General features: G+C 38.0%; 1 protein-coding gene across 1 annotated transcript; it reads right to left on the reverse strand.

Annotated features, from left to right (window-relative positions):
• Nucleotides 1-431: 431 nt before the first annotated feature.
• Nucleotides 432-24944, reverse strand: LOC121245851 (alpha-mannosidase I MNS4). Its single transcript, XM_041143740.1, is given in 18 exon segments — nt 432-1373; nt 2954-3197; nt 3309-3379; nt 7328-7463; nt 8040-8119; nt 8930-9043; nt 9141-9222; nt 9368-9456; nt 10549-10599; nt 11552-11661; nt 12669-12741; nt 13228-13283; nt 13874-13964; nt 23106-23192; nt 23653-23745; nt 23873-23889; nt 23892-23991; nt 24637-24944. Coding segments are annotated over 18 exon segments (1869 nt in total). The 5' UTR covers nt 24769-24944; the 3' UTR covers nt 432-1130.
• Nucleotides 24945-26039: the final 1095 nt, after the last annotated feature.

The following is a 26039-nucleotide window of genomic DNA, read 5'->3' on the forward strand; positions in this document are numbered from 1 at the left end:
CGGAACCTTAAGTAGAACAACGTCGTTTCGATAAGAGTCTTCTTCTTTTTCCCCAATTCCCTTCATCCCGAATTCGATTATGCAACTCTCTCTCTCCTCTGTAATTCTCTCTCTCTCTCTCTCTCATTATTCTCTCAGTAGAATCGCCGAGAACCGATGCCGACCGAGAACCGCCAAAAAATTGCCTCGATCAGTGTCCTCCTCCCCATCGACCGGATACGGTCGACGCCTCCCCCATTTTTCCAAACGTCGATCGGCGTCAGTTTTGCCCAAAAACCGCGCCGACGATGTCGATTTTCACCGCTAATCTCAGGAAGAATAGATAGATACACAAAAGAATAAGGGAGTAGGAAGAAAGACTATTTGAAACAATGGGATCGAATTCTCAATCTTTTCGAGTACAGAATTATGAAAAATCCCATATAGATATCAAATAGAATCAGATGAAATTATCTCATTATCAGTTAAGTAATTTCGTGTTTGTGACAACTTTTTAAATGAAACAGCCCTTTTCCAGACAATATCCAAAGTAGGAGATGCATGAGTAGATGTCAAGCTTTCTGCCCATCAGTGATTCTGTAAATAAACACAATCTATAGTTTTCTAGCTATACTTTTGAAATGTGTTCTTACAAATACGCCATTCCAACTCGCACCGAGGCTGATGAGAGCCCCCTCCATAATCAATCTTTGAAACCCACCATAAAGAAAAAGAGTGTACAAAATTCGGCTCCATTGTGCTAAGTTACACGGGCCTAACAGATGACTAATTGCAACTTTTCAAGTCCTCTGCCAGGGCAGCGAAACCAGAAATAATGATCAGACAGAACTTACAGTTTCACATTTCTATCCTCAAGCTTTATGCTCACTCTATCAATAGATGCCGAATTGCTCGAACCTATGATCATAATCTACACACAGTCAAAGAGAACCACAATTTTTCTAGTCTTCCCTACAGCCCCCAAAAATGTATCACGTTGGATACATCTTAGCATTCAGCCCATCTTATGGCTGATGGCAGAATAGATAGAAGGCAGGGAATGTGGAAGGCCGAATCCTGATCATTTGGAGGCTGCTTCCAACCAATTAGCTTGATTTCCCCGAGTTCCATTACCATCCTAAAGGCCTTACTCATACCTGAGATTGCAGAGGTACCTTACTCTCTGATCCTTCCCCGCTGGATTCCTGCAAATTGTCACAATCATTTTCAGGAAGCAAGTCATCAGAACTTTGGTTTTGGACAACCGCCACTGAATGGCTCTGCAGAGTAGTTGGTTTTCCATCGGATGCAGGCTCATGCTGGTAAGCTGTATCGACTGAAGCAATGTATGATATCCCAAACTTCTGCCCATGAGATAGTCCTGGGCAAAATCCCTGCAGGAAGGACAATGTAATTTTTAACGGTTAACACTGATAAGGTGGACAATCCAGCTAGCATATGTGAAGTTAAGTGTTTGAATATGGCTTATGCACACTAGTTTTGACCCAGCACAATTCATCCACTTATTGCTTTACTTTGAGGTTTGGTTAAGCGCTAAACTGTTATCTAAATTACTCATGTTTTAAACATGGACAGAAGGCAGGAGTGGGGTGTTCCCTTGGGTCTTCTGGGAGGTAATGCCGAGAATGTAGCTAGTTTGGCAGCATATCCATGGCTGTAGGATTTATACCTTACACATGACTTACCTTGGTCTTCTCTTAGGAACACCCTTTTAACAGCCAATCCTATTTGGGATGGTACACTATTGGGAAGATGGAGCACCAATTAGCTGGTTGGCAGTCCCTGTACTTGTCAAGGGTGGTAGAAATACATTGATCAAGGGCATGCTATCCAATCTGCCCACCTATTATGTCTCTTCTTCTACTACCTGTTGGAGCGCCTCCAATCGAATTGAGAAGTAACAACGAAATTTCCTTTAATAGGGAGTTATGGGGGTATAACATAAATTCCATCTAGTGAAATGGTCCAAGGTGCGTTTGCTGGTTGTAGAAGGTGGTTTAGCCATTGCCAGGTCCAAATTTTGACTAGAATTTGAGATTTTGACTATAGCCAAAACTTTTGGAGAGGTTAATCCATATTGGACTAGCCATCCTAAAGTCAAAATAGTAATATAATATTATATATTTTAATAATATTTTTTAAAAATTAATATTTTGTAAATACACTTGTATTAATATTAAAATTTAATATTTAATCCACATTGTACGCAATCCCGGTTTTGCGAACACCAAATTACAACAAAGCTTGGAGGAAACAATGCTTGAGTTGATGTGAAACGTACCTGGAAAGAAAGATTGGATGGAAGCGGAGACAGAGATAGAGAGAAGAGCGGGGGAAAGAGAGAAGTAGTTGGATGGAAAAATCATAAAATATTGATTTGGTCCTTCTACAGTGACTCTCCAAATATGACTAGGGATCCTAAATTATTGTAACTCAAAAGTTCCACAAATATACCTTCGGCTAATCCAATTCAGGAGTTTTAACTCAAAAAAAGCTAAAATTTAGATTTCACTGACATTTGGCTAGGCCAATGCCAGTGCTCTTAGGATTGAGAAACTTAATTCTCTCTTTCTTTTTCTTTTTTATACGTAGATAATGCATGGAGACCTGAATCTTCTTTTATAGGCTACAAGGAAACCAGGTTTTTTTTTTTTTTTTTTTTTTTTTTTTTTTTTTTTAAATTTATTTATTTAACTTTTTAGGTTTTCTCTAACGTTGGTAATAACTAATGTATGTGGTGTTTCCAGGACAAATGACATTGAAAGCAACCATGGATCAGGATAGCATCTTTTTTTCATACAGCAACTAATATTCTTTTTTGACAAGTATAATACAGCACCTAATACTCTTAAACTACAATTTCAAACAAAAAAAATAAAAAGTAGAGCAGGCCATTTAGCATTGAAGTAAAGCCGAACAAGGTATTCTAAAAGGTTTAAAACAAACCACTGACCTTGATCAACCCTGCTGTAGGGGTTGACTCAAAAGTGGAATATAAAGGAAGTCCAGTTTGAGCCTGACATTCATGAAATCTACTGCCATTAGCTTCTAGAAGATCAGTTGCGATTTCTGATGTATGAGAATCTTCTTTACAACCCACACTTCTACAAAAAACCCCAACATATGAACAATGTTCCCGCACTAGGGATATCTGAGGGGTTGCAGGCAATAGGTGGCCTTCAGTGCTAAATATGTACCTGTAAATGGTATATTTTCAGTTCAAGGTAGAAAAAAAATTTGCAGAAGTAACTTAGCATCATAAATTCCATTGCCTAAAGATAATCCGTTGAAAGCACAAAAGCACTTACTTGTATGGCCCGTTTTCAACAAGGTTATCTGGACCAACAGCCAAATCGAAAAGAAGCCACAAGTATTTAACCTAATTATGTTCAAGTCATAAACAACATGCAATGTAAATAAAAATGAAATGAGATAAGAATATAAACTGATGCCACATGTCATACATTAGTAAAACATAGAATATCAAATAAATGGTTCCCAGCTTATATAAGATTGTAACACCCGGGCCCAACACCAAGCCCGCGTTCTATAAATATTTTTTGGTTAATAAGGTCTGGGAAGCCCACTTGAGTTTTAACAAGAAAATTTATTTTTTTAAAATAGAAAATAGGCTACGGGCCCAAAATTTCTTATGGTGGGATATTGGGTTTTACTGGATTTGATAATTAGGTTAAAATCATGCAATATTTTAGGGATCAAGTGGAATCTTATTATTTGGTAATTGGCCCGAAAATATTTTTGAACTAGTTGGGTTATTTTAGAATTTGTGATGGGGCCCGTAAGAATTTATTTGATACTAGGCCCATGAAGAATATTGTAGGTCAAACCCATAAACTGGACCCAAATTCGTTAGGCCCAAGACCAATTGTGTATAAACTCCAAGCCATGCACGAAGGCTCATCTTCCTCAGAAAAAAACTAGGGCTCTGCTGCACCCTTCCTCCACATTTAGAGCATCCCAAAACCAAAGCCCCACTTTCAAGCATCAACCACCACGAAACATGGCTCCCTCTCCCCGTTTCATCCCCATCCACGCCAACCCAAACCACAAGCCACTGCACACAATCACAATTACACATTTATAGAGAGGGAGCCATGCACTGGGCGTTCATCCCCCTAGCCTCTGTTAATAAACACCAACAACAACCACCATCATCAAAGCCCAACCAAATCGAGAGCCACCAATCCGCTGCCACTCTCCTCTTCCTCCAGCGCAAAATGAAACAAACCGAGCCCTAGCATGGTTGTTGCACTCGTGAACCACCATCTAATGTTACTGAGCTCGCTCCTGCAGGACGGAAGTTGCCAGGCCCACTGCCTCATGCCTTCATCCTTCACCACCGTTACACCGTACCACGTTATGGCCACCCTGAACTGTTACACACCCCAAGCCGCAGTACCTCCACCAAGGGCCACCATCACTGTTTCCAACCCATGGATGAGTAAGCCATCCTCAGTCCCTCATGGCAAACCACCAGCCTGCACCAACCTCTATAAACCAAACCGAAACTCTGTTTTTAAGACTCAAAACAGAGCAGAAACCGAAACTCTCTCTCTCTCTCCCTTCCTCCCTCCCTCCCTCCCTCCCACAGTGCATTGCCGCCGCCTCAGCCACCTCGCCGCCGCTTCGTAGCTCCTCTCACGGTGAGTCTCAGTCGCACAGCCCTGGGTCTCTCTAGTGAACATTTATCCTTACAAACTTAAAGGTGGCTTTTGCATTTTACATAAAGCTCCTTACGCAGATAGTAGAGAAGACTTGTTTTATGATATTACAATTTTTCCCTTTGAGTTATATTTCAGTTGGGTTTGATTTTACAATGGGCTTAAGCTTGACTATAGAAAACTATGCGTTATTTTAAGTGGGCTTTGGCTCACTTTAAATTAGCCTACAAAGTTGTTTAACGGAAAATATTTAAGGTTTTAAATTATATTATTTGGTACTAAATTTTGATAGTTAGATTTCAGTAGTAAATAATTTAGAGTTTATTGTCTTAGTCGGAGAAATTAAGTGTATATCAATGAATTTCAGAAATGATGATATTTTAGGGTTACAAGAATTTTAGATGTTTAGGAAAAAATAGGTTATTTTAGTATGTCAGGTTTAAGTATCAAAATACGTGTTCAATTGAAAATTTACGAAAGTTACATAACTGTTTTATAGGTGACGATTAATATTTGTTCGGCACTGTTATGAAAAAATTCAGAAAAGATAAAAAGTCCAGGTAAGCAGGATTCCTATGCTAGACTTTACATAAAAAAAATGGACTGAGGTTGATACCTTTGTGGTATTATGGGCTGGTATCCTCAATAGAGTTGGGTTGAGCTAGGTAATGCCTAAGAGTGTGGTGGAACTACTAGCGTGCTGGAACAGAAGGCATAATAGCACTCAACTGGCAGCAGTGTGGCGAATGATACCTTTATGCTTAATGTGTTGTTTATGGTTGAAAGGAATGATAGGTGTTTCAACAAGAAGGAGTATGCAGTGGGGGAAATCTGGAATTTATTTGTATTTTCTCTTTTACGGTGGTTTTTTGCTATTGTACTGAAGGGTGGGAATGTCCATGAGTTTCTATCTTCTTTTCAGCTTACTAGAATATAATTAGGTGTCTCACTTTGTCTACTTCCTGTGTACTTAGGCATTGCCTAGTTTCATTCTATTCAATAAAATTTCTTACTTATTAAAAAAAAAAAAAATGAACTGAGATTGATTTTGGAAACATATGCATGTTTTGTTATGAAAAGAAATTTGTAACAACTTCAGTAATTTAATCTGCATCATGAAATCAATATAAAAGAGAAAAGTATTTTTGTTTTTGAACTGTGCAAAACCGAGCAACTATGAAATCTGAAAATTTATGCATGATTAAGTGAAGATGCAATGAATCTGTTTTTGATTATGTGAGGATATGAATCTGCTCAATACTCAGTTTTGATATGATGTGACATTTGAAAACCTTTGGCATAACATTCTGATTCTGTATCTAGCTCTGTTTCTGCTCTGACCTTACCACGGGTGTAAAACTGTGGCATTTGTTTGAGTTGGTATCAACTTCTCTGTCTTTGAGTGCACCCACTTTGGAAACAAAGTGGTTTGTGTGGTTTTTCTTGTGTGCACATTCGAGACTCCGAGAATGATAGGGAAAATATTCACTTTTGTCTCTGCCCAGTTTGGCCACCGTGGATAGCACAACCCTACTACGGGGTTAAACATGGCCTATGTTCCAATGTAATGATTTGATATGATATGATATGATGATTATGCTCAGTTTATGCTATGCCAAAGAACTTTCGAATATAAATAATTTTTTTTACAAGTAAACTTCGGAATATAAATATTTTGAACCATTGCTCCAATAATTTTGATAACATGTTTTGTTCTGCATACTGAAACTAAAAATGTTTTGTTCGGCATTCTGTACTTTGTAAATGCTCATGTTTACATACTATTATATGTTCTCTATTTACTGAGCTGTTGATAACTCACCCTCTTATCTCCACGATATTTTTAGATGTTTTGGATATTTCAGCTGAAGTTCAAGAATAGGAAGCATGGGTAAGGCTATGTAAGCATAGTGTACTAAGTACAAAAAGGGTACTTGGGTTATTGGAGAATTTTATTTAGTAGTTTCGTTTTGCTCTGTTGACTTAGTATTTTAGGAAAGTTGACATTTATTTTGAGACTTTGTGGTGTTTTTAGTTAATTATTTTGGAGTAGTTGGTTTAAAACAATGAGATCTATGAGTAATTGAGAAATTGGAGTTTATATATGTACGGTGAGATACGATTTCAAATGACAAAAAGTAACTCACCGACCCATCCGGGACCGAGGCGTTACAAAGATAGTCTAAAAGAAACTGAAGGACCACCACCATTCAAGTTCAAAAGCAACACTCAAAATGAAGGTTGAGAAATAAGCACTTAGGTTTGGCAAAGGGAAGCCAATTACAAATCAATTTTGGGTTAAATGAGGTGTTTAGCTCTTAATGATTAAGTTAGGTCAGGACTCAGGATGCACCAACACAATCCAACGTGCCCGAGTTGAAGCCATTGTCTAAGTGGCCCTCAATTGGGGCCCAAAACCACCCATGATAGAGTTCCATCAATAGACTTTTCACCTTTTTCATATATATAATCTAGCTCTGATAAATATTCTTTCAGGGTTCCCCTAATCTCATCTAGAGGGCAAGAACATCCCTTGGAGGTAATTAAGCCTAGAGGAGAAAGTGCTACCAGATCCACTTGGCAATTAAGATCTTTTGAAGACAGATGATTGCCAAAAACAAAACTCTTGTAAAACCGGTACTTACAGTCTCAGCTAAAAAAAAGCTCTCCATGTGATCTTCCTGTGTGTGAAACTCTACATCTGATATATGACAGTATCCACAAGGGCATCGAGCCCCATACTGCAAGCTGGAAACCATGTCCCGACCAGCATCAAGATATCTACAAAGAAAAACCTTGAAAACAGTCTCAGTTGCAAATAAGTCAAGGTAGTGCACATATGGATATTAACAATAGCAGACTTGACCAGAAACAGTAGTTTCCCAGTACTCTACATGGCTTTTATTTCTATAGGGGAAAATACATAAATAGAACAAAGAGTAGAGCATTATGCAGCGTGCTTTTGGAAGAAGTACATGGCAGGGCCACGGAGGCTCATCACAAATTTAAGAGTTTGAAGCAGGCCCGCCACAGATCAAGAGTTCAACCATAATGTAACAATATGTAACACTGAAGAATTGCTTCTGAAGATGTGGGTCTAAAAAATTGCAGGTTCCAGAAGTCTTTCCTAACAAATAAATCATTCAAAGTTGTACTGATCTTATTATGATGTCACAATAGGTTGATGGTCAGTATACAACCTAGTAACTTCAACGGATTCATTTCAAAATTGCAATACACATGGCCAACCCCAATTAATTGGAGAGCAACTATAAGCCAATCCCAATTTAAGCGGGATTAAATTGAGTTCAATTGACCAGATTAAAGATCACAACATATAAGTAGATCAGAGCAGACCTGGGATCTCTGGTAGCTTTGTAGAGCCAATACGTGCTCTCTATTAACTCCGGACGCAGTGGGTAACTTTTTTGCCCATGCTGAAAAGGAAATGTACAGAAAATTCTACACAATCACTAGACTAAACAACATTACCAAGCTAGTTCTATAAAGCAAAAAAAAAAAAAAACACACACACACACACACACACAAGAAATCCATGTAAATTAAGCCCATTGAAGTCTATAGAAGCTATCTAAAGAAGGAGAGTATAGACGAAGAACGTCTTAAGCTTTTCCGTAGAATAAGCAAATATATCATCTATTGATATATATCCTATACTGACAAAGAAGTCAACATTTTTTTTGTTTGTAAAGAGAAAAAATATGGACACAAGCGAACTATAACTGTGGACTTAAAGTCATCAGCCAAACGGTATCTAAGAAATGCTTAAAATTTGTAACATGTCACTGATTTATTACAATGTTTTTTTTTTATAGGTATTAGCTGTGGTAATTTACTGACTACAGTCCTCCGCTCTACCACCGATTTATTACAATGAGAGATGGCTCAAACACATTCAAGTTCATTCTACCTGAATAACATTTGGTTGGTGGAGGTATACTAAAGCATTCTAAAGTTCTACCTTTCATAAACATAACCTAGACTACCAAAGAACATAACCATATTCAGTGGTGTACGTGCTGTAAGTCTAAAACTAATAAAGCATACTGGAAATGCAGAGATTCCAAGATGGCAATATAGTTCGCCAAATGGCATATGGGAGTCATGTACGCACATATATCAGATCCTTAACAAAGACACCACCACACTTCTAGTAAAATGCCCTACAAGCAACATCAGTTCAAATAGCAATTGCTTAGGGGTTCAGATGGTGATGATTAATATACCTGAACACTGAGTGTAGCAAGATTAAAACCCTCAGGAGTGAAACCATATCTTTTCCAGACACTAAAGAAGGCAGTATGCGTTTGAACTGCAGGATCGATGTCCCCAGCTAACACCTTCGAGCATGAGTAATATACATATAATCAGAAAACTTCCAATAATCCAGTTCACCAACAAATGGCATCGAAGATAGAATAAAAATAGACCGAAAACCTGAAGGCCAGGCCAGAATGCCTGCAAACTGTTAAACAATGGCCAGACGATAGCAGCAGAATCCATATTTACTTCCACATACCTTCACAGGCACACACAAAAAAAAAAAAAACCAAGGCCAATAAAGCTGAATCCAATACGAAGATTTAAAGAAAAAGGATAATGATAAAAAGAGGGCAAGGGAATGTCTATTTACAGAGTGGCAGACAATAGCCACAAGCTTTTACCAAGGATCATTGTAAAGATAGTGCATAGCAGCTCTGTAAGCTTCTTGGAAAATGAACAGAGACTCTTCATCTCCAAACAATACATAAGCCTGAAACATTGTCAAGAAAGGTTAACAAGAAATAACTTTTCAAAAAGAAAAAAGAAAGGTTAACAAAAAACTGAAAAGAAATGTAACAACCCAAATTCATCCAAAACAAGCTTTTAGCAAGATTATTGACATATCATATGTGTCAGCATACAGAGCTCAAATTAGTTCATGAGAAGGCTGTGACCAGTTAAAATACTGACTTTATTTAACTAACCGCACGGTATACACCTCAGAAGCCTTCTAATGTTCACTGTAGAAATAAACAAATCCTATGTACAGGTGATAAGTATATAAGACTAGCAATGAAATTTAAAGCCTCATCATCTTCTTCCACTTCTATTCTCCACTCAATTCCATTTTGTCGGTAGAAGAGCATAAATTGAACTTGAAAGGAAAGCGGTAAAATTGCAAGTGGAGTAAACGGATTCCTCAAAGAAGGCAAAACAAAGGCCTAACAACAATAATAAAACAAGGGTTACTTTATCTTTCTGCTAACTATCATATTAGATATCAATAAGGGCTTCAGACTATGGTTCTTCTACCTAAAAGCCATCCTGTTAACTCACTATACACACTTTTCAAGAGTGCTGAAACAAAAGAGTTACAAGATAAAACATCTCAATGCTTGATTTCCTCACTGTTCGGAAGGATAACAATTTACAAATTCTTTAACAAACCGCCCACCATCAATTTATCACAACTCCAAAATACTTTTTAGTAAAATAAACATATATATTTTCAACAACACAAGCAATAACTATATCTGCAATCTCCCCTTTAGTAGCACAAGAACATCCCCAAAAGAAGTTTTGCACTGGGTATAATTAGAGATTGCTGTGTATACCTTGTATACACCCTGTGTACTCAGATATTGCCCATTGTTTTAAATGAAATTTAATCTTATAAAAAAAGTTATAATAGAAGTATATAATATCCAGCACCCTTACCTCACTGATTTATATCAATACAATTTTGTCTGATGACATAAAGAAGGCATCGTGCATCAATGGAGAGAACTAAGCTCGTTCCAAATAACAAAAAGGATGTTATAGAGCTGAAGCAGGTTTCAGTATTTCAATTCATGCTACTAACCTTTAGGAGATACTCGTAGAAAGAGTCAATACTAGTTCCTATTCCAGCATCCTGAAAAAGCAGCATACATAATTTTCCTTAGTGACAATAAGTGGGAGGAAAATTTGCGTCTCCCCAAAGTAAATGGAATTTTAATTTATGTGGAATTTGTAAGCTGGTTGACGATAATTTAGAAACTTTTCAAATGCACCTCAGATAGTAAAAAGCATCAACTATTATGGATCCTACTGATGCATCTCACCTCACTGCGTATGTATGCACATAAATAATGGCATAAGTTTTATGTTTATAAACCATAGCTGAGTGCACCATTCAAGAAACTCAAAATTGAAAACTTTATTTACTTCAATAAAAGATTGTTGCTCAACCTGTATAATGAGTGGTGCAAGAGCTCAAAGATGTATATCCACATTCACATTCTGTCAATGGGATTATACAAATTGCATTAACTATTTTTTTTTTTTTTATGACAAGGAAACCCAAAGACCGTGCAAACGCAACATGTCTTTTACCCGGTTAAACCTTGGACCCATGTAATCTATCCCCATCACACAAAACGGGTAAATCATGGGCCTTTCACCAATGGGACACTGTCCCTAGGTATTGTTTTCCCCCAAGGGTTTATACAAATTGCATACCTAGAAAATTAAATATGCTTCTTCATGCATGGAGGATAGAGAGAGAGTAAAAACTCAAATGCAATTATTTTTTTGTAAGTAATAAAAATTTTTATTTGGAAATGCAAAAGGCATAACTCAAGGACACAAAGTTACATTTAATTATTATCATTATATACCTCAACTACACTACAACAACTAACTCAGGAAGATCTATTTAATGGACAAACAAATAAGGCAAAAAAGATCTAAAGCATTCTCACAAGATGGCCCTACTTCATCCAAGCCTAGGACCAGATATGTAAAAGTGAAAGATTGAGACAACGTAAAGTTAGAAACTCATAGTAGGATGGCCCTCATAGAGAAATCACGTTAAATAGTGTTACCTTCTGTGTCCATTCACCTGTAAAAACATTGATATGGGCACCAACTAAATTTAGTTTTGAACGCCGCGCCCAAAGTCCACGAACTGCATTTTTGGTAACTTGTTCAAAAACTGCATGTTCATGAAGTTGAGCAATATTTCAACAGGCGTCCCCCACAGAAAAGAAAGGAAAAAGAAATGGAAAATAATGATATTAATGACAAAAAAATATAAGGGAGGCAAGGAGGGAAATACAGTGGTATCCAAGACCCTACGTTGAGAACCTAGTCTATCAAGCCAGAAATGAAGAGGATAAAACCAGTACTTCTACAACCTCCTATGCAATACAAAGTGTATAAGAAAGGCTAATGTCTCGACAAACGCATAGAGCCATCATCTATAAAGTCACTCAACAACTAATAAAAAATCTAGTAGAAGTTGCACAAAGACCAGGACAAGCAAGGAGATTGAAGAATTATTAAGTTTAAACAACTGGACCAAGGCCCAAGCATATTTCTAGAAAGTCACGGTGACGATGAGTGATGGACAACATTGTTATAAGTCTGTTAGTATTTCTTTTTATCTGATTGAACAGATCACCTCTAGGTACCTTCTGCTCAAGATCAAGGGGTCAGCAAACTCGTCTCAGTCGAAAATAGCTCAACTGTTTCCTCATTCAGTAAAGAATATTTTTTTTATTCTAATAAACGTCTAACTTGGGAGAGAGGATTTAAAAACCATAAAGAGCAAAGAAGAGGAAAACGGAAGCTTGAACAATGATCCTAAACATTATTCTTCAGGTCAAAATTGAGGTAGTATCTAGCCTTACCTATTATTATTTTTTTCTTTTTTTGATCAGTAACCTATTAATTAACAGTGCAATGACATATATAATAAGAAGGCTATATTCTAGGTGCCCTTTTTATAACTAGGTTATTAAAAAAGAAGTAAATGCCAAAATGAATGCTACCATAGTACAAGAAGTATATGTAATATTCTGCATAACATGACAATGTCATAAATATATTCTCCCACATATATTTCGTTAATTAAGGGGTTCACAACCGTAGTTTTCCAACATTAGTGAATATTTGGTATCTTGGCATCTTGTCTTCCCTTGCAACAAAGGTAAAACTTACCGGGATCATTCGTCAAACGACTAAGCACTCCAAATTCCAACGTCAAAGTCCCGCCACCAGCAGTTGATGTTATCTAACAGACCAAAAATTAATTTTTTAATGCTTTACGTAAATAGCACAAAACAGAGAATTAAAGACATAGTACAGTTACCAAATGAATGTCCTAGAAGGAGGTTAATGTTCTTAAATTTGAGAGAACAATCTTGCATATTCGCTCATTGTCCTTGGCAATTAGATGTGTAATCATATACCCTATTAGTTGAGGTACAACAGCAATTAGCAAACTGGAAATTAATCGGCTGAGTTTTCACGATTTTCTTCTCTCTCTCTCTCTCTCTCTCTCTCTCTCTCTCTCCTGTTAGATGTTCCACTTGTATAATTCTTGTGTACTATGGCCCTGACATTTGTGTTTCCTGCTAAATTCTTTGATTACTTGTCAAAAAAATAAAAAGGTGTAGTCCCACAATGTTATTAGCTGCTTTCACGCTAGAAAGTCACGGCAAAACTCAAGAGAAAACAAGCTTGCACAAAAGAAGGAGAAAATGCAGAAAGGCCTTGCCTTGCTTTCATGTTCATCAACTCCATACAAAAGGTTGACAGACCCAAATGGAATTCCTGCAACACATAATATCTGAAAATGGTCATAAAATGATGGATCCATTACATTTGCAATGCCCCTACATCTAACATGTACTTCATCCACAATTGAAACCAAAGTGTTTAATGTACAATCATTGTTCAGCAGACAGTGTCATAGCTACCCAACTGCTTTAAGAGAGAATGTAGCAAAATTGCTTTCCACAGAGCCAAACTGCTAAAGTTTCACAAAGCTAGTCATTCATGAGCCAAGGTCCTAAATAATTTTACTTGAGATTTAAATCCCTATATTAACATTCCTTTACAGCCTAACAATTTCAACCCAAGCAGCCTATCAGAACTAGACAGGTATACGGTATACTAAACATGGCAATCCTTCATTCCCTATAGTTGTATTCTTATATGTTAGGTGAAAACATTCTTAATTTAGCATTCCACAAAATGATAAAAATACACCATCAAATAACCAAAAGTAACAAGATTGATAAATAAATACCCTATGTGAATAAACAGCCCAAGAATTTAGGTCATAAAAAATTCAAAACAAGTAGCTAAACTCAAACTACAATAAATTGGGAAAATCAGTTAAAATCATCTAGTAGTTATACCTGTAGGAGTGTCAAACGCAGGTAATAACCTCCGGGCCAAATCCTCTGCTAAGTTAAGTAACTGGTTGTCATAAGATGGTATTTTCATGCCCTAGAAAGAAACAATACAGAAGAAATCAACAAAGACCTTCAGATAGTAGTATACAATATACAATTCATATTAAACGTATTTTTTTTAAGATCGGGAGTGCTCCTTGGATGAGTTCAAGAGGTTCTTTTTCTGCATGCTATTGTCTTATGCTTCTATCATTTTAATGTAATGGGACTAGTTTTCATAATTTAACTTTATCCATTTCTAGTTCTTCGCTGTAGTCAATATAAGAGATATACAAAATTAGCGTAGAAATTCATGAAAGACAAAAATAGAAAACTCTACATGAAAAATAGAAATAGAAAACTCTACGCTATTGTGGACTAGGGATGCTAGGTGGGTCCCCTATACCTGGCACGACTGGCCTACACTATCCACCCCTGCAGGTACCAAGTAAACAATCTGTGGGTCTCTCTTTTGTTGTTGGGGCCAAGAGACCCACAACCATGGATCTCTCTCTAGTTGAGGCCAAGAGACCCAAAACCATCTTTGTTTAAGGCCTAGTGGTTGTTGAGGCCAAGAGTTTTTTGGATTGGTTGAGGCAGATCTGGGATGAGCGTGGCTGATGGGAAAGTTTTTGCACCTTGAGGCGGCTAGGATGACCGTGGTTGAGGCAGATTTAGTTGAGGCAGTAGGGATCCAGGTGGTGGGTGAGCAAAACCTTCCACCTGTTGAATGATTGGGTCACCCCCCAAACTTCAAAACTTTTTTCGATAATTAATAAGAATTTTATAACCAATAATAGACTCAGCCCAAGCACACAGGAAATATACAAAGGAAATACCTATTGCACACTACAAAGCGGGAAACTGCGACAGAAACAGATTCAGTACATTATCATCATTCCTTACAAAGATCCTAGCCCACAAACTCAAAGTAGAAAAGAAAAAATAACGAAGATCTTCAAAAGAACGCTCTTTGTCTTCAAAACATCTCTCATTCTTTTCCAGCCATAAACACCACATTAAAAATAGAGGAATCATTCTCCATTTGGCAGCAACACATTTCCTTGCCCCAAAACCACGCCAACATGCAAGGAGATCCACAACTAACTTAGGCATCACCCAATATAAACCTGTCCGACCAATAACCTCATTCCACAAAAACTTTGCCACCTCGCAATGTAAAAATAAAAAATAAAAAAAAATAATTTACAAATTCACCGTCCTTCTTGCACATGACACACCAATCAGCTATACACAAACCACGTTTTTAAGGTTATTTGTGGTCGATATTTTCCCTAGAGCAACCACCCAACGAAAGAACACCACCTTAGTAGGTACCTTCACCCTCCAAATGCTTTTCCAATGGAAAACACAGCCAGAATGACAATTAAACACCTTATAAAAAGAACTGATTGAAAACCTGAAACTTCCAACATGGTCTATTTCTTCATTAGACTCCCTCAGCTCTCCTGACTCACTTGCCTCTACCTCCTCCTCCCCTCCAAGAACCATTTGCATCTCAGAGTTTAAGCTCTGGGTGCAAGGAACCCCAAAAACAAACTCCTCAATGAACCCAGAGACATTACCGCTCAATTCCACATCTCCCTCCACCACTTCCACCCCCTCTGAAACCCTTTCATTGCCTTCAAAACGTAGCTCAACAGGAACCAATAACGATTGAGAAGAGAACCTCCCAACCCCGAGATGAGAATCTCCCTTCTAAATCTCGGGCTCGAAGGAAGACAACATGCTCCCCTTCGCCGGAGCTGAACACACCACCTGAGTACCCTCAGAGGGATTGACTACCACCGTCGTCCCCTTCTGTGAAGAAAGCTCAACCTCCTGTGCCGTCGAGGGTATAATATGGACCACCTCAGAGTTCCGATTCTTAGATCCGAGTAACTGAACAGTCGCCAGTGGAGGGACCCTTGTCGGAGAGCCTCTTGGAGACTCGCCTGCTGCCGTCCACCCTGTTTATGACGTCGTAGTGTCTGTCAAAGCCATCAAGCCCTTAGGCTACGCCACCCCTCCTCTCAGATTGTCTGAGCCCCGTATCTAGAGTGAAGGCTTTGCCCTCTAGAAACCAGGCCCATTCTGGCCCACAAGCCCATTCCGCTGCTCCCCCATCCTTTTTCCTTCTTCCTTATCCTCCAAATTTAGGCCCAAACCCATAAACAGACCCAACCCTTCATCTACCTTCTTCAACATTGTCTCCAACCTCTCCTTCCAACCAAATAACTCTGCCCTTACGTGCCACATAGACCCTTCAACTTCTCCAACTTTCTGCAACACCTTAGCAAGCCAACCATTCTTCCTTCCATCCATCTGCTTCCACCACAAAATGTCATTCCTTTTGTTACCACATCCAACACCAATTCATCCTTCCTAAATTTACCAACGCCAAAACTCTGATGAGGAAGAGAACCCTCCTGCCTTGGATTTGTTATGCCGGGTAAGACACTTCCCAATGATGATAAACACATTTCAAAGATGTCAGAAATCACCTTCTTATTTCTAGAAACCTGTTCGCCACCACCCTCGGTAGAAGCAACTCTGCTTTCAGAACCTGAAACAGAGTTCCTAAAATCAACCATCTCTCTCATTAACCTCACAAAACCTGCCCAACCACCCACTTTTCACCCTTCTGGAATCACCATGATTCCATTCCCTTTACCAGTGCCAAACTCAATCAACTTCACAAATCTACCAAATGCGTTTTGACATTTTTGGACCATAAAAACTCTATTACCTTCCCTTCTTGTCTAAAAAGATCTTTATTGCCCACCATCCTCAGACAATCCTCCACCATCTTTGCCATCCAAATAACCATACCTCCACTGAGATGAAGAGACTTAGACATCTTCTTGCTCCTCTCAGTAATACAAAAAAAAGTTACCACCTTTCCTACTAAACACGAACCTCTTAGCTTCTATCCAAAAACTACGATCCATCTTCAACAAACAAAAGATAAAACTAAAAGAAGAAAAAGACAGAAGGAACATGAATTAGGGAAGCAAAGAAGTATTAAGGACTATCCTCGGCAAGAAGCGCCAGGGATGGAAACCCCAAGTCCTTTGGCTGAAGGAAGGTAACAAGTGCACGAAAATTTTTCATCGTATGGCAAACCTTCATCAAAGAAATAATGCAATTGAGGTTCTTCATGATGGTGAAAACGTCATTTCAAATCAAGAGGTCATTAAGGACCACATTGTCAATTTTTATGAGAAGTTGGTCAGAGAAGAATACTCATGGAGACCAAAACTTGATGGGCTGTTTTTTTACTTCATTGATCAGGCAAGTGCAAAATGGTTGGAGAGAGCTTTTGAAGAGCATGAAGTTCTCGATGTGGTTAGAGGAATGGCAAGGGATAAGACTCCGGGTCAAGATGGTTTTTCAACGGCTTTTTTTCAATCTTGTTGGGATATAGTGCGGGAGGATATTATGAAGGTTTTTCGTGAATTTTATTCATTTATGAAATTTGAGAAAAGTTTCAATGCTTCATTTATAGCACTTATTCCCAAAAAGGTAGGAGTTGTGGAGGCGTGATTTTCGGCCTATTAGTTTGGTGAATGGGGTTTACAAGATAATCTCTAAGGTGTTAGCTAATCGTATGAGTGGGGTGTTGGGAAATATTATATTGAAATCTCAAAATGCCTTTGTAAGAGGGAGACAAATCCTTGACTCGGTATTAGTTGCTAATGAGTTTGTGGACAGCAGAATTAAATCATATGAATCTGGAATTTTGATTAAATTGGACATGGAAAAAGCATATGACCATGTTAGTTGGAATTTTCTCTTGTATTTGCTTGGGAGATATGGTTTTGGAGAGAAATGGTGTATGTGGATCAAACATTGCATTTCGACGTCGAGATTTTCCATTTTGGTGAATGGCACTCCGGCTGGGTTTTTTAATAGTTCATGTGGTTTGAGACAAGAAGATCCGCTATCTCCTTTTCTTTTCGTCCTTGTCATGGATGCATTGAGTAGAATGTTGGAAGCGGCAGTAGAAGGTCGGTACTTGTCGGGTTTTGATGTGGGCAATGAGGAACGGAATAGTCTGAAATTACTCATCTTCTTTTTGCCGATGACACATTGATTTTCAGCGAGCCCAATCAACACATTCGATCTTTGAGAGCATTGTTGTTATGTTTTGAAGCTGTCTCAGGTCTTAGCATTAACCTAAACAAGTCTGAAATTGTTCCGGTGGGTGCCGCATGTAATATTTCAGTTTAGGCTAATATTTTGAAGTGTAAGATTGCTTCACTGCCACTGAAGTATCTTGGTCTTCCCTTGGGGACTCCTCACAAATCTGTTTTGATATGAGATGGGGTTATTGAGAAGAATGAGAGAAGGTTGGCTGGATGGAAAAAGTTATATTTGTCTAAAGGGGGAAGAATTACTTTGATAAAGAGTACGTTGTCTAATCTTTCTACGTGTTTTCTTTCACTTCTCCCTTTGCCAGCTAGGGTTGCTAGTAGAATTGAGAAAATTTATCGTAATTTCTTGTGGGGAGGAATAGGAGAGGAAAAGAAGTTTTATTTAGTTAGTTGGAATAAGGTGTGTCAACCGGTTTCTTGTGGAGGATTGGGGGTGAGAAATTTGAGATTGTTTAATAAAGCACTCCTTGGAAAATGGCTTTGGAGATATCATGAAGAGAGGGATGCTTTATGGAAGAATGTTGTTGCTGTTAAATATGGGAGTGGGTGGGGGGATTGGTGTTCTAATGAAGTTAGAGAAGCGTATGGGGTGAGTTTATGGAAGGGTATTAGGAAAGGTTGGGGGGAGTTTGTTTTCTAAACATATTAAGTTTAAGGTGGGGAAAGGGAAGAGGATTCTCTTTTGGCATGACATTTGATGTGGGGAATCAGCTCTTAAATCAGATTTTTCATCTCTTTACAGGATTGCAAGGGATCAAAATGTTGTTGTGGCAGATTATCTTCAATGTACGGATAATAATATTCTTTTCTTTTTATAAGAGGTAAATGGATAATAATATTCCACAGAATGTTGACTTTATTAGAGATGTAAATGACTGGGAAATGAATGTTGTTTCAAATTTTCTGGGAAGAATTTATAACTCTAAAGTGATGCAGGGAAGAGAGGACAGTCATTTCTTTTACTCCAAATATACCACAACAAACGAGCAGATCTTCACCTTCCACAATCATGCACACTGATGGATTTTTTTTTTTTCTTTTTTTGATTGGACACTATCCAACATGCTAGTTGATCTACTACCAAAGAAGGCATAACTCATTCTGGACCTAATAGGCCGAAAACCTTGGCTATAAGAAAACCTAGACATCTGCCCTATATGTCTCTTGGCATTAAAAGCAAGGTAAAGGGCATTTGCTGCATAACTTTGACACAAACTAATAAATATACAATTTTTTTCCCGATGGATGTAAAATTACAAAATCAAGTCACAACATCAAGTCCTAACAGCAATCAAGTACATCAAGCAAACACCCAGAAAGATCAAAAGCACCAGACAACCTTTTTTTCCTATTGGCACCGGGTGTCCGGAAACAGCATCCCGACTAATCCCGGGGGTGCACAGGCCCTCGGAAAGTAGTTTCCGGCAAGTGCACATCGGGTAATTCAAGGAGAAATCCCCTAGTCCTATGGCCCCTAGAGATTGTTTGCACACAAGGGGATTTGAACCTTAGACCTGGGGGAGCATAACTCCAAGCCCAAGGCCTTCACCAGACAACCTTAGATCAAGGTCATATTATATGATAAGGCAGTGGAGTATCAATTACTTTTTTTTATAATTAATAAGAGAAACTTTAATCCAAGTAATTAGGCATAGCTCAAATACACAGGATGTATACAAATGAGAACACCTAGTTACAAGCTAAAACAAAATACAACTAAAAAATTACAATCATTCCCATTCCTTACAAGATTCTTCACCCAAAAACTTAAAGTGCTAAGGAAAAACTCCCTAAATTCCCCTAAAGAACGCTCACAATTTTCAAAGCACCTCCCATTCCTTTCCAACCATAAACACCAAAGCAAGCACAAGGGGATCCTCTTCAACACTGCAGTGCTGTTACTTCTCCCCCACAATACCTTGCTAGCATGCAAAGAAATCTACCACACGCATAGGCATCACCCAAAAATGCCAACCCTTGCAAAAATCTCATTCCACAAAGAAGTCGCCACCTCACAATGAAGAAAAAGATGATCAATAGATTCACCATCCTTCTTACACATAAAACACCAATCAACCACCGGTAAGCCTCTCTTCCTCAAGTTGTCCGTGGTTAAAATTCTCCCAAGAGACACCAGCCAACGGAAGAAAGCAACCTTACTAGGCACCTTGGTTCTCCAAATACTTTTCCAGGGATAATCTTTGACCCCATGACAGGTTAACACCTTGTAAAAAGAACTCGCTGAAAATCTGGAATTAACTGTATGCACCCACTGCAGACTATCCTCTTTGTTTTGATCAAGCTTCATCTCGTATAATCCTCCAAATAAATTAGAAACTTCGCATACTTCCCAATCATGTACATCTCTAGTGAATTCCACAGTCCAGTGAATCAAATTGTTAGAAAAGTGCTAGGACTCAGCCACTGCAGCCCTTTTATCTCTAGCAATCCTAAAAATGGGTAAACATCCTTAAGAGGATAATCCCCACACCAAATGTCATACCAAAAATAGATCTTTGCCACATCCCCCCCACCCTGAATTTAGTATTCTTGACAAAGCCCCCCCATCCCAGCCGAATAGACTTTTTTTTTTTTTTATAAGTAATCGGTAGTATAAATAAGAATAGGCCAAGCCCAGGTATACAAGGTGGAATACAAGAGATAGGACCTATCTAGTTGCTAAAAAAGAAAGAAGAAAATCATGTACAGTTAGGCCATTAAAATCTACAGCACTAGCCCACAGAAGTAAGGTGCGGTAAAAGAAAATTCTAAGATCCTCTAATGTCAACTCCTTATCCTCAAATGTCTGCTCATTACGCTCCCGCCATATGCACCACATAATACAAATAGGAACCATCTTCCACACAGCTTTGATTTGTGGAGCACCACCCGGCATTACCCAACAAGCCAATAACTCTACCACTGTAGTAGGCATGACCCAAATCAACCCTATACGTATGAACACATTGCTCCACAATGCTCTAGCTATCTCACAATGTGCATAAGATGATCCACTGTCTCGCCAGCTTTCTTGCACATACAACACCATTCTAGAATAATAACCTAGCACTTCCGCAGATTATCAGTGGTCAAAATCTTACCCAGAGCCACTGTCCAAGTGAAAAATAGTGCTTTTGGAGGTGCCTTATTCCTCCACACACCTTTCCAAGGAAAATGCGTGTTTGGAAGCTTAGTAAGGGACTTATAGAAGGAGCGAACCGAAAAAATACCCTTACCTGCCGGATTCCACCACGGCTTATCTTCTCTCAAACCAAACATCCTCGTAGAATACACTCGACTGAAAAAGGCCTCAACACTGTTAAGTTCCCAGTCATGTATTGCTCTACTAAAGATGACATTCCAATGGAGTTGATCCCCTGAACGAACCATGAGATCCGCCACAGAAGCCTCTTGATCACATGCCACACGAAAAACAGAAGGGAATGCAACTGCTAGAGCCTCCTCCCCACACCAAATGTCTCTCCAAAATTTTATATGAGTGCCCTCCCCCACCAAAAATTTAGTATGACGAGAAAACACCCCCCAACCACGTCGTATATGCTTCCGAATAGACTTCCACAAACCCACCCCAAACATCCCTCTTACATCATTCATACACCAACTCCCCCAGATCCTCCCATATTTAACATCCACAATATTTCTCCCAAAATGCATTACTCTCATTATGATACCTCCAAAGCCATTTCCCAAGAAGAGCTTTGTTGAAAATTCTTAAATTTCGCACTCTCAAACCTCCACAAAAATTTCACGGAATGAAACTTTCTTTCCTCCCTATTACCATCCCACAGAAAATTCCGATAAATCCTCTCTCTTCTTTTAGCAACCCCAGCTGGTAAAGGAAAGAAAGAGGAAATAAGTAGGGAGATTAGTCAATGTGCTCTTAATCAAGGTAACTATTCCACCTTTTGACAAGTATAATTTTTTCCAGCCAGCTAACCTCCTCCTAATCATCTCAATCACCCCATCCCAAATAGAAACTGATTTGTGAGGAGCACCCAAGGGTAGTCCAAGGTATCTCGTTGGTAACAAAACTACCTTACATCCCAAAATATTGGCCAGATCCAAGATATTCCTGACCGTACCCACTGGAACAATTTCAGACTTGGAAAGATTAATTCTTAAACCAGAGACAGCTTCAAAACATAACAGTAAGGCTCTCAAAAACGAAGGTGATCCTTATTGTTATCACATAAATTCATAGTGTCGTCTGCAAAAAGCAAATGTGATACTGTAATACTATCCCGAGTCTCATCACCCACCACAAATCCCAACATAAATCTTCCTTCAACAGCCGCTTCAAGCATACGACTCAAAGCATCCATCACTATTACAAAAAGGAAAGGAGATAAGGGGTCTCCTTGCCTCAGACCCCGAGAGCTGTTAAAAAAACCAACCGGATTGCCATTCACTAATATCGAAAATCTGGCTGTCGAAATACAATGTTTAATCCGTCAACATCACTACCCACCAAAACCAAATCTCCCAAGTATGTAAAGAAGAAAATCCCAATTGACATGATCAAAAGCCTTTTCCATGTCCAATTTAACTAAAACTCCAGATTTACCCATTCTTATTCTACTTTCCAAGCATTCATTTGCAATTAGAACTGAGTCAACTACTTATAAGTAGATAACAAGCACCAATGGGGTTTGGCCTATTGGAAAGGTGTAGCTTCATAATTACAACCTAAAACAAGAGTGCAGATAACTCTCTTGTTGTTAAATTGCCCTTTTCCCATAAAAAATGGTTGCTAACAACTACACTGCATAATCTTTTCTCGACCAAGCAACCCAGCAAACCAGTTTTACTATTCCCTTGAGGCCCCCCTCCCATCAAAGAAGCAAAAATATCGATATAGCTTATATATCATGCTAATTAAACTACCCATGAGTTGCATCATTCCTTTTAGGTCGATCTAAAGCACATCAATACTTTTTCTGGAAAACCAATGCTTTAACTAAAAAAAATCATAAAATTGTAATGAAAATAATTCGTAAAGGTAAATGCATAACCAATACCGTAGCATAATCACTTGCAATAAGATGAGCAGAGAGTAAACCTCCAAGAACGCGAATAGTAGTCTCAAACACAGACACTGTCTTATTCTGCAAAAACCCATAAAGAAAATCCAAAGTTATGCAGCAGGTGACCAAAGCAATTCTAGCCGAAATTTAAACGTAAGTAAAAAAAAAAAATCGGCTAAGCCTTTTGTGTTCTTCAACAAACTTTTGATTACTTGAAAAATATGCTAAAAGAAAATCTGAATGATATCAGTTATTAAGATACAGAGTATTACAATGTAAAATACATGCATATACAAAATGCAAGAAACCCGAACAATTCCACACAGCAAAATGAAAACCAGGATTATAAAAGAGAAAATCAGCAAGTTGGGAGCTTTATAAAAGTTGAAATTCAGAATTTTGATACTATTCAATGGGGAGAAGAAAAGCAGTCCTCAGTTATTTAGAATCCATCATCCCTATATTGCATTAAACGAAAATCTAGTCCCAGCAGATAAGTTTAAACATTAATTCACCAACAAAAAAAATGAGCACTACTCACTATGTCAAACCGAAGGCTTTTACCAATCCATTCAATAGATGCAGCAAAGTGTTCCTTATCACCAAGTAAAGCCAGCATGTCTAAGGAGTCAATCTGTGACAGTTACATGATGGCAATGTGCTATGATCCTGAGGGTAACCCTCGGGATCATAACACAACGACAGGTGAGACATACAACAACTTGGATATAGATAAATTTGGAAAGGAGAAATTCTCATACCAAAGTCAAGGCATAACGCCAAGTGTATCCTCTCCTCCACATGATAAAGGTCTTAGTTCATCAAGTGGAAAAGCATGGTCCATGTATCCATTAAAAGCATGATAGAACATTCCACGCACCTGGATTGCAATTTGAAATGTATCTCTCCCACTTTAAAAAGATCAAACAGCACATACTAACACTGCCACCAAATGCAAATAGAAAAGCATGGTGCGGACAATTTAAATATTCAGATCTTTCACATGAACTCAAAACTCCTGTTACGTAATGGAGGATAATTTACAAGGAAAACAATCCAGGACATGAAATTTTGAGCTATTTTTGCCCTCAGAACTAGTATTTATAAAAATAAAATAATAATAATAATAACAATAATAAAATATCATTTTCTGCTCCTACACCAAATCATCAACAACAGCATTCTACGTTAATGTCACGCAATCAGATATGAGTTTTGCCAGCAAAATTCAAGCCCATATGGAAAAGTGTACATGTAACTATAAGAATAGACAATTTAAGAGTCCAAAGGCCCTTCATTTAGAAGTCCAATATGGGTCATTGGAATCGGATTCTATTTTGTAAATTCCCGCTGCCAAACATACTTTAAGATAAATTTGCGTCGCGCGTACAAATCAACCGACTGTTCCATCAAATGAGCATAGTAACATAAACGGCAAAGTGTACATGGCATTCTGACAATGAAAATCTTAAAGAAAAACCCTAATTCCGCTTCCGAGCTGGATCTGAGATAGACAGAGGGTTACCTCGTCTCGGAGCTGTTTGGCTTCCTCAGGAGTGACGCCCTCTGCGAGAGCTCTGCGCATGAAACCGTTGTGATAGGCTGAGACAAAAAAGAAGAGCCATAGGAATTGAAAGACTGGTTTCTTAGCTTCCATTCTTCTGCCTCCCTGTTTGTGTGTGTCAACTCCGTCTTAGACAACACAAAACAATGGCATCTGGCTTTAGTGCTGCACGCTTTCGCTTTGTGATGTTATGCCTTTCTCTGGTCGGCAGCTTACACCACGTACTTGCCTATCGGATTATATAACTCGATAAACAAAAATTTCCCCTAATTCCAAACTTTAGTGATCTTTTATATAATATTGGTAGTGGGATTAATGCAAAGAGTATTTGATAAAAGTTCACCAATTTAGAGATAAGGTGCCATTTTTATTTATTTATCTTTATTCTATTTTGTTTTGTTTTATTTTTTATCCTTTGCCTAGGCAATCATCTTATAAATTTATGAGTGGTCACTTCCTGATCGTGATTTCTGATCAAAAGGGGTAAATTTTAAATTTTAAATTTTAAAAAGAGCTCCCAAATAAAAACGGCTTTATATTTTTTTTTTTCTAAAGAAAATGATGACTTTAAATTAATAAATGTCAAGTCAACTTCGTTTATTTTTACAAATCATCTCGTTTAATTATTATAATTTTTTTAAAATAAAAATAATATTATAATAATATTTTATACGACTTTCAAATATATGAGATTGTAGTCTAACCATAAAAAATAGAATTTGAAATAGAATCTAGAATCAAATATATAATTTCAATTCCATTCCACTAAATATATAAAAGATACCATATTTTTGGAGTTTTTGTCTTCAATAATGGGTTGAAAGCAGTGTTTTGGATTTCGTACGGTACTGGCTGGTACGGTCGATATTTTTTGTACCGACCGTACCGATCTCAATTTCGGCCTGTACCGGCCCATATCTCGACTTGTGTTTTTTTTTTTTCGTTTTTTCAAACTACAAGCTTATTTTTTAACCACCAATTCAGACTAGACTATTTATAATTTATATATATATATAATTTATTTATATATCGACTATCCCGAAACGCTATCCCGAAACGGTATTGATACCGAAATATTTTGTTTCAGTGCCTTGACCGGTACAACGTCCGGTACGGTATTTAAAACATTGGTTGAAAGATCATTTCTCAGTGAAATCCCACTCCACAAATTATATATATATATATATATATATATATATATATATACACACACAGAGTCTTTTAAGTGATTTTAGAAAATATGTACGTAGGTGAGGTCCCAAAATAAAATGAAAATAGTATTTAGTATAAACTGAGAGCTAAAAAGGGATAATTCTAAGAATTTTTCAGAAGAAAATAGAGATGCCTCCTATGTTCCATTCCAT

This window comes from Juglans microcarpa x Juglans regia, chromosome 1S (genome assembly GCF_004785595.1).
Source record: "Juglans microcarpa x Juglans regia isolate MS1-56 chromosome 1S, Jm3101_v1.0, whole genome shotgun sequence".
Taxonomy (NCBI): Eukaryota; Viridiplantae; Streptophyta; class Magnoliopsida; order Fagales; family Juglandaceae; genus Juglans; species Juglans microcarpa x Juglans regia.